General features: G+C 39.3%; 1 protein-coding gene across 3 annotated transcripts in view; it reads left to right on the forward strand.

Annotated features, from left to right (window-relative positions):
- The first annotated feature begins 79 nt into the window (after positions 1-79).
- Positions 80-17,025, forward strand: part of LOC128087359 (signal recognition particle 54 kDa protein) — a 31,451-nt gene continuing 14,505 nt past the window's right edge. Inside the window, exons 1-16 of one of the 3 annotated variants that reach the window (XM_052696846.1) lie at positions 94-240; positions 1,632-1,740; positions 2,968-3,059; positions 3,649-3,733; positions 4,655-4,759; positions 5,955-6,021; positions 6,122-6,179; positions 6,977-7,127; positions 7,940-8,088; positions 9,350-9,450; positions 9,554-9,640; positions 9,972-10,045; positions 10,282-10,390; positions 11,150-11,320; positions 11,742-11,837; positions 12,491-12,941. In XM_052696846.1, coding sequence (XP_052552806.1) covers positions 1,663-1,740; positions 2,968-3,059; positions 3,649-3,733; positions 4,655-4,759; positions 5,955-6,021; positions 6,122-6,179; positions 6,977-7,127; positions 7,940-8,088; positions 9,350-9,450; positions 9,554-9,640; positions 9,972-10,045; positions 10,282-10,390; positions 11,150-11,320; positions 11,742-11,837; positions 12,491-12,582 — 1,515 coding nt within the window. In that variant the 5' untranslated portion in view covers positions 94-240; positions 1,632-1,662 and the 3' untranslated portion in view covers positions 12,583-12,941. Of the gene's footprint in view, positions 241-1,631; positions 1,741-2,967; positions 3,060-3,648; positions 3,734-4,654; positions 4,760-5,954; positions 6,022-6,121; positions 6,180-6,976; positions 7,128-7,939; positions 8,089-9,349; positions 9,451-9,553; positions 9,641-9,971; positions 10,046-10,281; positions 10,391-11,149; positions 11,321-11,741; positions 11,838-12,490; positions 12,942-16,574; positions 16,737-17,025 lie in introns of those variants that run through there. The other 2 variants (XM_052696848.1, XM_052696847.1) reach the window with 2 other exon arrangements.

Below are 17,025 nucleotides of genomic sequence, written 5' to 3' on the forward strand. Positions count from 1 at the left end.
TTAAGGTGGTACAGCGGTACTCGGAGAGTTTTTATGCCGAGCGCCGGCACGCCATCGAGTCGCCGCGGCCTTAGCGGGCCAGCCGGCGCGTGCCCCGGCGGCGGAAGTGCGCTGAGAGCGTAGGCGAGTGGTGACGTCTCCCCGGTCGGTAGGAGCGGGTCGCCGCTGCCGGTGGCAGAGCGCGGAGGCAGCGCAGTGCCGCCCGGCCCCGCCAGCAGCAGGCCCCGCGCCGCCCCAACGGTGAGCGCCCGTGCCGGACAGCCTCGCCCGGTGTCGGGTAAAGCTGCGTGTTAGCGGCACGCCGCCGCTGTCTGTCCAGACAGATTGCGGTGGGCTCGCGCTGGCTGGACGGGCGATGCGTTTCATCAGGCTGCAGCTCAAATCCCACCCCGGCTTCTGCCGCCTGGCTCCCGAATGCCCGTCCTCCAGCGGCCGCCGAGCCTTGGGTTCCGCCGCCAGGCCTCTGTCCGTGCCGGGCGGTACGCGGCGCTGCGTCAGAGCTTGCTGCTGCGGATGCCGTCGGCGCGGCTACGTGCTGCAGGGCGGTTGGTTGCGGTGCCCGCTGGCTGGGTGCTCTGGCACAGTAGGTCTTTGCGTCTTTAGGACGGTTCGGCTGCGAAAATATTTGTTAGGAAATATTTAACCTTCTGTACTTAGCTATCTGTAGAATTCTGGAATATGGGGGGAAAACTGTCAGCTGCGTTGATTACACATGGTTTCATATTGGGAAGTTTGCTTTCAGGTCTGAAAGGAAGAACGCAGGTGTGAGGTTTGAATTCAGCATTGAGCTGGGGGGGAATTTCAGCTGAGTGTTTTGAAAGCAGCTGCCAAATCAGGAGGTGAACAAGAGAAGCCCGAAGCAGTACTTTCTGCAGTGACTGTGGTGCTGCAGCTTTGTTATGAGACAAGTTTGTGTTTGTCCTTTTCCAAGGATTTAGAGGCAGGGTGAGTTAAGATGTTGTCTTTGCATGTGCAGCTTTTAGGAGTTATTTTTAAACTCCTTTTTCAAACTGTCACAATTACCGTAGGCTTGCGTGTAAGATTTGTTTATAAGGAACAGAAAATGGTCTGGTTTCCCAATAGAAAAGTTTAAAAACACAGCATGAATTCTATTAGTTAAGATACATGTATGTTTATGGGACTGTTGACATGGGAAATCTGGTTTGATTTAGAATAGGGTAGATAAAATAGTGCTGATCAACAGTGTTACCTCCTGCTTGCAAAATGTACTGCTTCTGATTGTGTTGTCTCTGCATAACGCGTAGCTTCTGGGCTCTTTGGCTTGGCTTTAAGTCTGTGATGTAACATCATCCTGGTAAGAAAATAAGGAGGCATGTTCTATTTGGAATGCTGTCTAGACTATTTTTTCACAATGAATTTTAGGCGTAAGCATAGCAGACAGTGAAATGATTTTTTTGTTGCAGGATGGTATTTCTATTTTCAAGTAGGCCATCAGGATTTCCTAAAATTAATTTCAGGCCAGTGTTTGCTAAAAATAATACTTAAAGAGCTCAAACTTGTGCTTTCTGGAGAGCAAAGCAGGTTACTTACCCCAGAATGTACTGGAATAATTCCTCTGTGAAGGCATAGCTTCAACTAGTTTTAGAACTATTTTTTAAATTGTTTTCCAGATTCTTCTGAGGTCAGTTTGAAGCCGCCAAAATGGTTCTAGCAGATCTTGGAAGAAAAATTACTTCAGCGTTGCGCTCACTGAGCAATGCTACAATTATCAACGAAGAGGTATGTAAAACAATTGCATGATGGCACTGTAATGTTTGGAAAGCAAAGTTCTGGTAGATTAGGCTGATGAGAACCAAAAAGTGAGTTGATATTATTCCCAAGCTCTTGTCATCATTCAAGTAAAACTTCTAGCTAGAGCTTTATAGCCCCTGATAGCCAAAACTCAGTGCTAGGTTTAGGCATATAGAGTCACCTCAGAGATCGTGGGCCCATGTTCCCAGGGTCATCATGACTGGTGGCTGTACTCCTGGAAAGTAGCATTCAGAAGTGGTGGATGCTGAAGAAGGCATTTTATGCCTGTGTTCTGGTGGAGACTACTCTGAGACCTTGCAGAATGTGCCAGCATTTGTGTTCAGCTGTGTTATGGACATGTACTGGATTGCTAGAAGCTGGACTGTGGAAGAAGAAATGATTTTCAGTATAGGTTTTGCACCCTAAAATGAGAGGAGTGTTAACTTTGCTGCCTTTCTGTTCTAGCCAGCATGTGACTCTGGAAGCTATTTGACTTGATAGTCTGTATTTTTTTAATTAAGATTTTGATATGGTAAATGTGTTGTAAAGACTGAATGCCAAGATTAAAAAGTAAAGGATACGATGATTTGAAATTGCTTTTGAGTAAATGGCTAGAAAGTTCAGGTAGACAAATATGTTTTGTTGCCTGAAGTAACTAAAAAATAGGCTTACCAATAGGCACAATTTTAGAACTTGTGCAAGGCGAACATCTTAAGCTAGAAAACAACAAACAGAGTCTAATACAACCCAATTCTTTTTTTTTGTTTGTTTGTTTTGCTAATAAAAGCTTTTCTACTGTGAGAGGTCAAGCTGTGCAAATGAGGTTGCTTATTCAGATGTTACTGAATTTAAAAAAAAAAAAAAGTAAAAATGTTTTTGTTCAAGACTTTTCAAAGTGAAACATTCTATGGCTACTGATCTGGGTTCCACCTTTGCCTGAAAAACCAGAGCAGCTGCAGAGCAGCAGTGCAGTTTATGCTGAAAATGCAGGTGACAAATTGAGGTGCTTCCTTTTCCCTTTCATATTTAAACTTGATTTGCATATGAGCAAACGCATAGACTTTGTGGCAGTCAATATAACAGTAAGACCACGTGCATTTAACTCATAAAAGCCTTTAGTGTATCATAAATATACTTTCTCATTGTTATTGGAAACTAATACTGAGTTAGTCAACGTTGTGTGTTGTAAAACCATTTTTCCTTTATACTCCAAAGGTTTTAAATGCTATGTTAAAAGAAGTATGCACAGCATTACTGGAAGCTGATGTTAATATTAAACTTGTGAAGCAACTAAGAGAAAATGTCAAGTAAGTAATCAACATCAATTTTAATTTTAATGTTTGTAAAAATCGTAGTTTGATGTTATGGAAGAATAACTTCTAATTTGTGTATGACTTTCTTAGACATGTTCAGTCTACCTTCAAACCCTAGTTTTCACTTTAACAGAAAAAATCAGTTTCAAACAGCATCTAGCCAGCTGTATCAAAATAGTCTTCCTTGGGTTTAGCCAATTGCTGGGGTCTTTCTTTAAAAAAAAAAAAGTGTCAGTTGAGTGCAATAGTAAACAAGCTCTTAGAGCCTGGGCACCTCATCTTCCAACGTTCTGTGCTGCCTATAGGTAGATCTGTGCGCATGCTCAGTACTGTTACCTTGTTATTTTGAGATGTGTAAGTCAAGTAGATACAAGTACACTGGAAACCTGGTTTTGTGCTACATACTAAGATGTTGCCTCTAGTGTATGTCACTTCTTGAATACATTGTACCTAAAAACTGGAGGCAAATCAGGTTGCTGTTCCACTTGCAGAGACTTCGCTTACTAATAGCTTAACGTGATACTGTAAGTTATATAGGTGCTTCATGGCTTCAGTTTTATTAAAGGTGTTTTCTTTAATTCAGGTCTGCAATTGATCTTGAAGAAATGGCATCTGGCCTTAACAAGAGAAAAATGATTCAGCATGCTGTCTTTAAAGAACTTGTTAAAGTAGGACTTTCAGAATTCTATTATGTCACTTTTCTTGTACAGCTTGTGTTGTGTGAGCAGTACAGTAGCAAGCAAAGTTTTAAGGTTCTTGTACAGTACCAACAGGTGTTCTGTCTGTTTGGGTTGTCAGGTTTTCTGTTCTAAGGCTACTTCCTATGCAAATGGTAGTACTTTTTCTGATTGGAACTTTGCTTTCTGAGTATATCTTCTAGACTAACTTTCAAGTTCAGCTATTCTTTTCAAATAAATTTAAAGGCAAAATAAGGATAAGGGACTGTGAGCTCCTGAACTGCTGTCTTTGGTTGTCCTAGCAGTATACCTTTGCTACTCTAGGGAAGATTTGTTCAAACTACTTACAAAGCATTGAAAAAGTACAACTAACAACCTGGCAGTTTCTATGGCAACTTTTCATCTGCTTGTTTGGTCAAGTCCCTACCTGGTATCAGTTTTTTGTCCTCTCTCCTATTAAATGTTGTCTTCTGTTCATCTGTAATTTGTGATCGTGCATATTGGCTCTGTGGAATGCATGCTCCTATTCATTCCAGAAGAGATTAAGCCTGAAAAGTCTTCTATGTTGTAGGATTCTCACCAGAAGAGATCCATCTTGTGCAGTGATGGGGTGGAGGTTATGTTTATGTTCATTTTTATATTCAATATATATAGGCTCACTTGCCTTTGGTGCTTAGTCTTATGGGGAGAAAAAAAAACATCTGTTATAGAATGATTATGTATACTATATACTAAAGATCTGTGTGTTCATTGTGAATTTAAAGCATCTAAAAAAATTGAGACCCAAATATACAAAAAAATTTGCTTTCTTTGCTGAATGTGAAACCAGGCACTGATAGGGGCCAAGTATGACAATAAGTGTTATAAGTCTCTGAAATTCAGTTTTGCAACACAGACCCCTTTGTTCTGTAGCTTGTAGATCCTGGAGTTAAAGCATGGACACCTACCAAAGGAAAACAGAACATTATAATGTTTGTTGGTTTGCAAGGAAGTGGTAAAACGACAACCTGTTCAAAGGTAACTTGCACTGAATGTGTTTGGATTTTCTGTTTGTTTTTTTTTTTCTGGTGAAGGAGAGTGTTGTTGAACACTTAATGTACAATGTACTTGTGACTTGCTGTTTTTATTACTGATTACATTATAGAAATACATTTGTAGAGGAGGTTCTTAGATGATATGAATGTCCAAAGTAATATTCTTTTGGAGCTTATTTATAGTTGCAGGGCTTCCTTCAAGATTTTTTTAAGTTGCACATTTAATGAAACAATATTATATGTGGATAATAGTTTCTTTCCACTCCATACTTCATGGGTTTAAGATGCACTGAGTGGAACTTTTCTCATTCTATTGCCTGTTTAGGGGAACTAGTATAAGTTGACTTCTGTGTTAAGTATCCCAGGTAAGCATGAGTGGATGGTATGAAACCTGTTCTAGCTGCAAGTTTATTTAGGGACTTCAGATTTATATTTTCAAGACTAAAAAAGGATGCTCAATTCAGAGCAGTTGTAACTTAACTTACTGATTATTTTTGAAGAGGAAAAAATTGTCCTATGGGAAAAGACCAATGTGTACTACTTGCCTTTTTTTTGTCACTTGCTGTCAGAGAGATTTATATGTAGACCTTGCTAAATATATCACTGCTCTTATTTTGTAAGACATTCCTAGTTCTTCTGTAGGAAAATATATCTTGGAAATCTTTATTTGGGTGAATCAATTGAATCAACCGTTCTGTGAATCTGTTGTACTAGTGAGGCTTGCAAGTGTTACATAATAGTAAGGATTCTATTCATTGCTTTGAAACAAATCCTTGTGATTGGAATATCTTTGTTCCTCTGGAAGTAAAAAAGCAAAGAAATGCTCAAGTTTTAGCCATTGCTGTAGTTAATAACTTACTACTTTGGCTAGTATTCAAAAGCTAATTCTATTTGCATTATTAAGAACTAATAAAATAGAAACAGAGGCTATTCTTAGCTCAGGAAACTGAAATTAGAAGCAGAGTCAAGCACTGTTTTTGTCTAATTGAACAGTTACTTGTATATCATGCTTTTCCAATATGCTAACACTTGATGGTTGTATGATGTTACTAAGTGATCACAGGTATACCAAGGCTGGCTTGACTTTGTCCTCAAGTTTGTACTTTAAGCCATTACATAGTGTTATACTTTGTTGTGGGATTTTGGTGTAACCACTTGTTTTGTTTTTTTTTTAACAGTTAGCATACTTCTATCAAAGGAAAGGTTGGAAGACGTGTTTAATATGTGCAGACACATACAGAGCAGGTAATACAAACAGCTACTAATGATACAGTTCTCTCTCTAACGCTTATTTTTGTGTGGTGGTTTTTTTTTTAATATTTCCATGACCATACCTGTCTTACAGGTGCTTTTGACCAATTAAAGCAGAATGCAACAAAAGCAAGAATTCCTTTTTATGGGAGGTAAGCATCTCTCAGAATCAGTTTGGAGAACAGTGCAGGTTTAATGATATATTGTTACTTATTGAATATCTTACAAAATCCTGTTCACTGTTGCTTAACTATTTATATATATTTATTATATATACATATGTGTATATATAATATATTAACATTTGTTCTGAGTGGACTTCTGAAGATCTAGTCCACCCCCAGCTTGCTTGAGCAGGTTGCACAAGATCAGTTCTAGATGGATTTTCAACATCTCTTGAGAAGGAGATCCACAACCTCTGCAAGCAACCAATGCCAGTGCTCTGTCATCCTCAGTAAATTATTTTTCCTCATGTTCCTCTGGAAGTTCCTGTGTTGCAGTTGGCACCTTTGCAAACTGTCTCTCTTGTTCTGGGTTCCCAACACTAAACACAGTATTCCAGCTGTGGCCCTACTAGAGCTGAGTAAAGGGTAGAAAAACCTTGTGACCTGCTCACAATATTCTTCTCAGTGCAGCAAAGGAGGCCATTGGCCTTCTTGCCTCAGAGGTGCACTGCCATCTCATGGAGATGAACTAGGGCTTCAGAGAAGGGCTAGCAGGGCCTAGTGCAGTCTTCAGTAGATGCGACAGTCCTTTGTACTTCAGTTCACTGAACAGTAAGGGTAAATGATTTAGAAAGGTGTAACCTTAATCAGTTTTGGCTTGACATGAGAGGAAGTCAATCTTGGAATCCAAGCAGATTTATGATTAATAAGTTTACAGTCAAGCAATAAAAGGTTTAATTTGGGAATAAAGAATTGCATATGTAATGATATTTCTCTTTGATCAGTTATACAGAAATGGATCCTGTAATTATTGCATCAGAAGGTGTTGAGAAATTTAAGAATGAAAACTTTGAAATTATCATCGTTGATACAAGTGGACGTCACAAACAGGAAGACTCGTTGTTTGAAGAGATGCTACAAGTTGCTAATGCCATAGTGAGTAGCTTCAAGAAGTACATTCACTACTGTTATAGTAATGCAACTGCAATTAATTGCTTACTTCCTAGTGTTCTATGCGGTTTTCAGTCTATGGGAAGCACTTCTAACATCTAGAATAAGCTAGAAATTATAAGCTGCTATGAATAAATGAGAGAGATGATCAGTGCTTAATAGCACTGAGTCAGTTTTAGTTGTTGGATCTGTAATTTAAGGATGCTTGCATTTAACTAGACTACAATTCCTGCTTGAACTTTGCCTTTCAGAATTTTTGCAATGTGAACTAGATTTAAAAAAAAGTAAGTTAAGTTTCTGTAGCTTTGTGTACAACCTTTTCTGTGATTGTTACAAATAGTTGCCTTGAAACAGAATGTTCAGCGAGTTGGATATGTGAATGAAGTTGGTGTTTCTTGTGTGAATTCTAAATATCTAATTTTGGATTCTGTAGTCTTGCAGAACAATATGGCAGCTCCCACACAAGTCATGCTGTTGGGTAACTTGTTTTCAAAGGAGTGGACATATTAAAGTTTTTAACGAGAAAAACAAATGGAAGATGTTAATTGCTTGTAGCTGCTGATCATCTTGCTGGCTCGCATACTATCTGAAATCATTCAAAACATAAGAACTGCAAAATTTTAATGCTGTGTATTGAACATTTTTAATACTCTGTATATGAACATTTTTTTTGCATTTTCAAGCGGTCCTTAGGTAATACTGCTCATAGAAATGTATTGCAAGAACTTCTGTTACTGAATGTAATACATCAGCAAACATTAAGAATGCAGAAAAAAATCCTTCTTTTTTCTTCCTAGCAACCAGATAATATTGTGTATGTGATGGATGCTTCCATTGGCCAAGCTTGTGAAGCTCAAGCTAAAGCTTTCAAAGATAAAGTAGATGTAGCTTCTGTCATTGTGACTAAGCTTGATGGACATGCAAAAGGAGGTGGCGCCCTTAGTGCGTAAGTACTGTGATATAATAGGGGTGTCTGGCCACGGATGGACAAACGTGTTAGTGCTTCACAGAAACCTGTCAAGTGAAAGCATCTCTGTCAAGTTACAGGGCATCTGGAGATCTAAGTAGCTATTTCTATCTTATTTTTTTATCTTATTTATTAACACTAATTTCAGTGTTGACATTCAGTATCAATTATTAGAATGTACTTCCAATGCAGTAGTATTGTCGCATCAGACTTCTGTCTTCTCAGAACAGAATACAATTATTGTTGCATCTTGTTTAGCAGACCTAACTAAAAATATAAATATAAAATTGGATGTAATAATCTTTTCACATTATGTTTATTTTCCTTTCATTTATGTCCAAATTTTTTACTGAAATGCTAGAAATTCTAGCTAATCAAATGTAATGGCTCTAGATCTGTGATGCACATTAAATTTCTAAATCCAGTGTCAAGCATCTTGATGAAAGGTAAATCAGCAGTTATGCTTTTCTGAAGTCCATTCTTGTTGGGCTTCTCATACGCTGTATGTTGACAACCTTTGTTCACTAGAACATGTGATATTATCTTCTGCTTCTATGTTAGACTCACCTCCAGCTGCTTTTGGATGATACAGCTTGCATGGAGCAAGATTATATGTCAAAACAGTTATCTGACACCTACTTGCTAAATCACTGTTTGATTTGGATGTTAAGTGTTAAAATTCTTCATCTGCCATATGTATTTTGCTGTTATTTATAGTGCAGTGATGGAAAACTGAACTTAAAAGCAAAGTGAAAATACCAGAAATAAGTTCTTGCTGTCATGAGCTGTCTGCTGTGTCTGTTCTCCACTTTCTGCAGATGGGAAACAGAATTCATTTAAAGTTATTGCTACTGATTGATTCTTTTAAAGGTTTTGATATTTTTCCATATCTTTTCCTGTTTTTTTTCCTGCGTTGAAAGTGAGAATATTTTTAGGGTTCCTCCCACAACAGACAACAAAGTTAGCCAACATCTGACCTCCCAGTATTATAGATAGAATGGATGTGGCTTATTTTTCTTTCTATCCTTTGAAGGTTCTGGAACTTGGCAGTGAAAAAGTATTGCCAGCTACTCCCCGCTTTCCATTGCAAATGCTGGATTTTTTATTTTATTTTTTTTTTTTTTGCATTAATAACTTGGTGTATGAAAGATACTTAAGAGATTGTGCTGATGTTGTGTTTGTGTTGTGTTGATGATCTCTAGCTGAGAAGTCGTCTCATAATATACATATTTCACTGCAGAGTTGCTGCTACAAAGTCTCCTATTATTTTTATTGGAACTGGTGAGCACATAGATGACTTCGAACCCTTCAAAACACAGCCTTTCATCAGCAAACTTCTTGGTATGTACTACATGCAGCTGTGCACAAGATACTTTGAGTTGGATAATTGAAAGTTAAGTGTGATTTCTTCAATGCCAACTTCAGATTTGGTTTTGTTTTCCAGGCATGGGTGATATTGAAGGATTGATAGATAAGGTAAATGAATTAAAGTTGGATGATAACGAGGCACTCATAGAAAAGCTCAAACATGGTAAGTTGTTTCCAAAGCTTGAATGCATAGACAAGTAACTTGTTCCAAGTGCGTGCTGAAGAATGGTCATTCTCTAGTAAATGTTTTGGGCAATAAATAGCTATGTTTTTCATCAAGTGACAAGTAGAACTGTAATGCAGATGAACTAGCATAATACTCTTAAATGTGTGCCGTCAGAAATGGCTTAGCCATATTAATAGTTGAGGTTTACTTATCTGCTTGTTTATCCAGTATAGTACTTACCCTGTAAATATAAAGTGTAATTGAGGAAGGGTAGTAACAGCAAAATGTTAGCGTAACCTTTGCTAATCTTCTTTTTGTTGTACTTCAGGTCAGTTTACACTAAGAGATATGTATGAACAATTCCAAAACATCATGAAAATGGGACCATTCAGTCAGATCCTGGTTAGTTATCCTAAAATTTGTTTTATCGGTTTCTGCTTTATAGCTGACAAAATTCTGCTGTAAACTTAAAATCCTTTACTGAAACTGATACTTCAATCTGTACTTTATATTTTTCAAAAAAGTGAAATTATTTGTCTACTGGAATACATACCTGCTGAACTAAAACGTCTTGTCTGTATTTCTTAAAGTCAGCTTTGCCTGTTCTGACACAGCTTTTGTGTTGCATTTTAAAACAGGGTATGATTCCTGGTTTTGGGACTGACTTTATGAGTAAAGGCAATGAACAAGAATCAATGGCAAGGCTAAAGAAATTGATGACTATAATGGACAGTATGAATGATCAAGGTAAAAACAAATTTCAATCACTATTTTTCTTTCTTGAACAAGACTAAAGATTGTTTTGGGCAACAAGGTAGACGTAAGGGTGTGTCTGAGATGATGGAAGAGTGGGAGGAACATTTCACTCTTAGAAATAGTGAAGAGTACATATGTATCCCTGTGCTGTATGAACTTTCTGTCCATTCTTAAAGATATACTGGTTATGTGGATACTTACTGTGGATACTTACTGTGGCTGCTTTCTTGTGGAGGCTAGATAAAATTTGAAAGCATTCTGTTGATAATTCATTTTTGTTTTCCATAGTGTAGCTATGCTTTTTAAATTATTAATGCTGTCCTTTCAAATGAAAATGTTTCATCTTCAGAGTCACTGTCTTTCTTTTGTATCTTTCTCCCACTCAAATATGCTTGGTGATACAGCCTGGTCTCTGGAAGGTGTGCTGTTTCTAATCTATCCATAACTTTACAGGAGAGGTGTACTCTTACCTTTGAGCTAAACCTATAAATAGGGCTTTGACTGGTTATGCTAAAAGAATAAATTGTTTCTAGGAACTTTTTCTTCCACTGTGATTTGACATACGAAGGACAATCATTTAGTGCTATTCCCTAGAATACTCTCAATTATATTTGTACAATTCTGTATCATCTCTTCTAAAACTAGTTTTTTGTTCTCTGGCTCAGCTAAATTCTCAGCACAGTTGTTTTCATTTCTGCTACCAGCTGTAATCAGTAACAAAACTTAATTTTTCCTTTCCTGTAATTGCAGAACTTGACAGTACAGATGGTGCCAAAGTATTCAGTAAGCAGCCAGGAAGAATCCAAAGAGTAGCAAGAGGTTCAGGTGTTTCTACTAGAGATGTCCAGGAGCTTTTGACCCAATACACTAAATTTGCACAGATGGTGAAAAAGATGGGAGGTATCAAAGGACTTTTCAAAGGTAAAAGAAAGACAAACAGTGTGGAGGCCACTTGATATGTGAACACAGGAAATTCAACATATATTAGGTGTATTATGAGAGGAGGACTGAGTTGTAGTTCACTAATTCTCATGTTTGTAAGCTCTTGTGTAAGAGCTGTTTTGTTCTTCATGATGCTGATATATAATGTGGCAGTCAAAACTATTGTATTTTTTGGCTTAACCAATGTAGAGTCCATTTCTACTAATACTGATATTTGAGTCTGCTGGGAGGGAGGGGAGAACAGAGACTGCTCATCCTTGAGTACTTTGACTGATGTAGTAGCTTTTGATTGTTAAGTGGATTTTAGAAGGAGGAGATAAAACAAAAACAAAATGCAGAATTTTGGGGGTTTTTTTAGCCTTGTACATTAATATACTTTGCTTCTTCCATTTTCTTTAAGGTGGTGATATGTCCAAGAATGTAAACCCATCACAGCTGGCCAAGCTGAACCAACAGATGGCGAAGATGATGGATCCAAGAGTCCTTCATCATATGGGTATGCATTGCCTTTTTATGGCTTCAGCAAGGGTCTGTTACGCTTCATCCATTTGAGATATTATGGAATTGAGGGTGATGTGAAAACCTGTTCATTATCTATCAGTATTATGTGTCTTCATGCCTTCTAACAAGAATCAGAAAGCTTAGTTGATGTGTTATGAATACTTTGCACTTAGAAATGCTTTTTCTAGACTCTTCATTTGGATTCAGTTCTCAAAATGAGCAGTTGGAGTAGTGTCTGACAAAATAATGAATCACTTCAAGCATGTCTGTTTTAAAGTGCATTTCTGAACCTCTCTCCTCTTCCAGGGTTTGCCTCAGATAAGTAATGTTCACATTAACATCTTTCAGTAAAAACTTCCATATTCAAGTCTTGCATGCTGATAATGGTAATTCCTCCAAGATTTTTTATTTTGTCAAGATTTTAATGAAGAGGTCGTCTTAAAATCTACTAAGCCTTGTTTGTAGATCCTCCTGTAATTTCTTTGTCAGATGCCCATATTTTGATAGTTATTTAAGCCTGGTTGAGTCTTGGTTTTTCATTCGTATATTACCAAAATGGCCTCTTTACAGCACATGGGCTTTTTTGAAGCAAGATAGCTGTGCTTCAAAACTAATTAACACATACGTATTCTCGCTTATTTTCTGTAGGTGGCATGGCAGGATTGCAGTCAATGATGAGACAGTTCCAACAGGGTGCTGCTGGGAATATGAAAGGCATGATGGGATTCAATAATATGTAAAGAAGCCTTAATAAAAATGGACTGGTTTGACTATTAGTTGCAACTTCAGTGAAAGGATTTGCTTTATTCCTTTTTACAGTGATGGGCAGAGTGATCTTTTAAAATGCTATTCAAGCTTCTTGGTTTCTACATCTAATTTCTGAAAACTATTTTTGCTTAAATTAGTTCCTCTCCTGTAATACCTGATGGCACAAAGAGTAAGTGAATTTAATGATGTAAAATTTTAATATTTAGAGACACTTTTTAATTGTTTACATTAAATGGCAGCCATTATATTTGTAAACAACCCTGATCTTTGGTTATAGTACATAAAATGTCACAAATATACTGTAAAATAAAATCAAGTAATTATTAACACAGGAATGGATTATTTTTTTCAATTCTTTCATATTGATCATTTATTAATATGTAACGAGACTTCCTTAATTTTATATATTTCTAATTGCTGCTGTAACTCTTTGGCATTGTATGGGAACTGCTGAATCATGGCCTGAACCTCTGATTAATCACCTGAAGTGAGCAATGAGTCAGCCACAGGAGCGCAGGTGAAGGCAATTCACCTGTGCTGCCGGAAGAGGTGGAGCCAGGCTCCACCTCTCCTAGACCCATTTAAGAGCTGACTGCCAGCAGGAAAGGTCTCTGCTGGAGTTTCACAAGTGAGACCAGGATATGGGTAAGCATCCCATCTTTTTTGCTTTGGTGTAATAACTACGTAGCCAAGCTCTCTGGTATACCACAACATCTGTACATTCATTGTTTGTACAGGCATATAAAATGTAACTAGTTCAACATCCGAAATATGCTGCTGTTGCTCAGATTTTTGAAGATAGTGTGTTAGTTTGGCATAGGATTTTGTTCTTCAGAATTCTGTAGTTCTCTCCATATACATAAAGAATGAAGCAACTAACAGTGTGTGCATACAGACATCTTCAGTATATTTGACAGCTTGATAATCTTCATACCAGACTACCAATTAAACTGTTCTTCTTTGGTGAGGGTAGTTAATAATATATAGTAGATAGAACTTTAACTTGAATTAAAAACAGCTGTATTTGGCAGACCATATTGCCCCAACTCAGCTACATTCTGTTCTTAATTTCCTATGTCATCCACTGTGTTGGTCTGATATGGTTAGAATCTACAGGCATTTGAGAAGCTATGCAAGCTGGTTAAAATTTGATATCTTAACAAATATGGTAAACTTTTTAACCCTTATTTTAAGGAAGGAGATTGTTACGGACTTATATACTGCAGTGTGCTTGGGTTGTAAATGCACCCATTTCTATTTCTTAGTTTAGTGATTAAAAATTAAATGCAGTAATTAAAATATGTCCACCTGTTAATGTTGTTTGAAAAGGTGACAGCTAACACAGCTGATAGGATTTCTGTAGGAAAACATACTCTTCTGCTAATAAAATGTGCTGTAACTTAATTTATAATGTGGAACTATCTTCTGCACTGCTAATGGTACATATATTCTTACCTATAGAGGATGCTAAAAAATCTGTAGATACACCATTCACTACAACACTGCATTTTAGCCACATAAGTAATCAGAAAGGACTGTTCAAGTTCAATACCAATATATTAAATGTAAAAAAACAATGAATACTTTTGTATCACAGGCTTGTGTGGGTGCTGCCCTCAACTATTTAAAAGGTATGTATTTATGCAAACTTTGTTTTTATAGTATTTTTCAGTTCTTGAGCAATAAAAACTAATACAATATACAAAACCGTGTAGCAGTGACTGGAAAACAAATCTTGGTGTGCAACACAGTTGGGGATAGTGGATAGTTAATTTGAATGCTGTTGATAGAAATCATACATGAATAGGCATATTGAGGATGGAACAGTGAAGCTCTGTGCTCTTGTACGGACTCAGCTGGACTGTCAAGTTATTAGCAGTTTACTCTTCCTATTTTCAATTCATTGCACATGTTTAGTTTTAGTCTTTAGAATTTTCATATTATCACTGCTGCTACTGTACAGGAATAGAGTTCTGCTGGCTCACCCAGCTAGCAGTTGGGTGAGTGTACACAGTTCTGTTAGTGTAGGATGTGTGATTTGTTATTTCTGAGATATATGTTGGTATAAACAAACAGCAGTACATTACTCAGCAATAACATATAGGTGTGCACTCTTATCATGCCAAATGGGACAGTCTTCAGACCCTGTTAGGAACAACTGCCTAAAGATTTGAATTATGGTTGTTTGTTTGTTTTTTTTAAAGTTTGACTTTAAAGAATGGTCTATAAAACCCTCTTATTGCACTATAGGAGAACAAAATGTTAAGAGTGTGGGAAATAAAATGTGAGTTCTGCAGAGCACAGAGTGGAATGTACTCTGTATTCTTCCGGTTTGGTATTCTTAATTGCACTAAGACAAGAGAGGCTTTGTACAATGTTTGAAAGTGCAAGTATTACATCATTTTATTGTTAGGCTTCTTGTGTGTGTCTCCTGTTTTACTGTCTGGACACATCGCTGAATCTAAATTCAGGTCATCAGGTAATTGTAGTGCCTGGAGAACGCCACTAGGAGGAACCGATGGCTAAGAGAGCAACATACCAAATAACTCCTTATACTTATGTTCTAGATGCACGTCCTTACTTTAAAATCAGTGGCATCCTGCAGTTTGTAACCCTCTCCACAGTGCATTAACAAGTTTAGATATGTACGTAATAGGGCACATTAACGTAGAAACAGTTTTCTAATGTGTGTTTATTGCTTTTGGAAGGTGGTGCATGTCAAAGTGTGTGCAAACTCTGATTGTGCTGTTCTGCATAAAAAAAAAAAAGACTCACCAGCTGTGGAACAGTCATTAATGTGTGCTTGTTTGGTTGCTGTTCTTTAATGAGAAGTCTTCCCTACAGGGCTAGAGCAACAGTTTTTATGTAATTTGTCACCTTTGCAAAGAACAAGGATGACTCTGGCAGCTGAAATATTTATATTCTTTCATTGCAGCTATTGAAAAGGATGCATTTTTTTGCTCATGACTGCTCTCCTCTGAGAGACTGCAATACTAAGACATGTTCCAAGAGCCTGTCTGTGCTACAGAGCATAGTTCCTTAGAAGTCATACTCAGTTGTCCTTCAATCCTGTGTCATCCTTGTCCTCATGTAAATAATGGCAGTGCTTATACCAGCCATTGACTCCTACCTTGGAAAAAGTGATTAATTCGCTCCTTGATTCTGTAAGCAGGACCTTGAAAATGCTGCTTCTTCTGCTTGTGTTCTCTAGCTGTTGGCAGTGGCTGATGTGCTTTCTCCTAGGTGAGTTCTGGCCCTTTGTTAAGGTGTTAGCAGTAACAAAAGCCTTCAGTGTGCAGTTTGGAGAAAGAGCACTTTGCTTGCTGCTGCTGCTCCCATAAAGCAAACCAATTAATTGAAAGCAAATGCTTTTCCTTGCCTGCTGGGAATGCATGTTATTTTCTCACCCAGATAAGTCCCAGGGGCCAGAACACCCTCTTTTTACTTTTCTTTTGTTTCTCCTTTAAAAGGTGTGAGGTGGGGCCTTTTCCAAAGGTTCAGAATTTGTCTTTCTGCACCCCCTCTCCCCCTGTTTTTCTTTTTTGGTGAGGGGTGATAGTTCCTCTATCTGCAGGCAGCTGTGCTGGAAGGGCTGCTAATGCTCTAATGCTTTTTTTCCTGAGGTGAAATCCTGCTCGAGTTGAGACTTCAACCCCCTGCCACCCCAACGGGCAGAGAAGCAGATGTGAGGGGGACGCAGAGCAGGCCGGGGAGCTCAGTCCGCCCTGTTTGAGGAGCCCGTTCCCGGTAGTCATCCCCTGTACGTTTCTCCCCGGGCTCTCCTGGCTCTGGTTGCCGCAGTTGGAGGACGCGATGCCCGAGGTGTGGCTCGAGAAGGCGCCCAGGCCCCGCGCGTTTCCCCCTTCCCCGGGCAGAGGCCTAGGGACGGGAGCACAGCCAGACCCACTAGGCCCCAGCTGCCCTCTGTCAGCGCTCCGCCCCGCCGGGCGGTGTGACGGGCGGCGCCGCCCGGTTGCTCGCCTCCCTGGGCCGCGGCGGGCCGCTGCCGCCCTCCCCCGGCGCCGCGGCGGGCGGGAGGATGGAGCAGGGGCTGTCCGCCATCACCCTCTACTGCGCGCCCGCCGCCGGCCCCGCGGCCGCCGCTTGCGCCATGGAGCCCGAGCAGGTGAGCGGGACCGCCGGAGCTCGGCGGGGAGAGGCAGGGGAGGGTCGGCCGGGGCCGCGGCGTGCGTGGCCGAGCCCAACGGGAGGGCTGGTGGTCGTGTGGGCGGCAGCCGGAGCGGCTCTGCCCTTCGGTGCGCTGTAGTTACAGCCTGCAGCGCGGGCGTCTTCTGTTTCACGGGCGAACAACGCCTTACAAATCGCCTGATAAATATTGAATCAGGGCGGCTTATCCGTTTCCAGCCAGCGTGTCAGCGACAGAGCTGAGGCGTCAGAGATCACTGCCTCGGCCG

The sequence above is a fragment of the Tympanuchus pallidicinctus genome, unplaced genomic scaffold (assembly GCF_026119805.1).
Source record: "Tympanuchus pallidicinctus isolate F22 unplaced genomic scaffold, pur_lepc_1.0 scaffold3, whole genome shotgun sequence".
NCBI classification, from domain to species: Eukaryota; Metazoa; Chordata; class Aves; order Galliformes; family Phasianidae; genus Tympanuchus; species Tympanuchus pallidicinctus.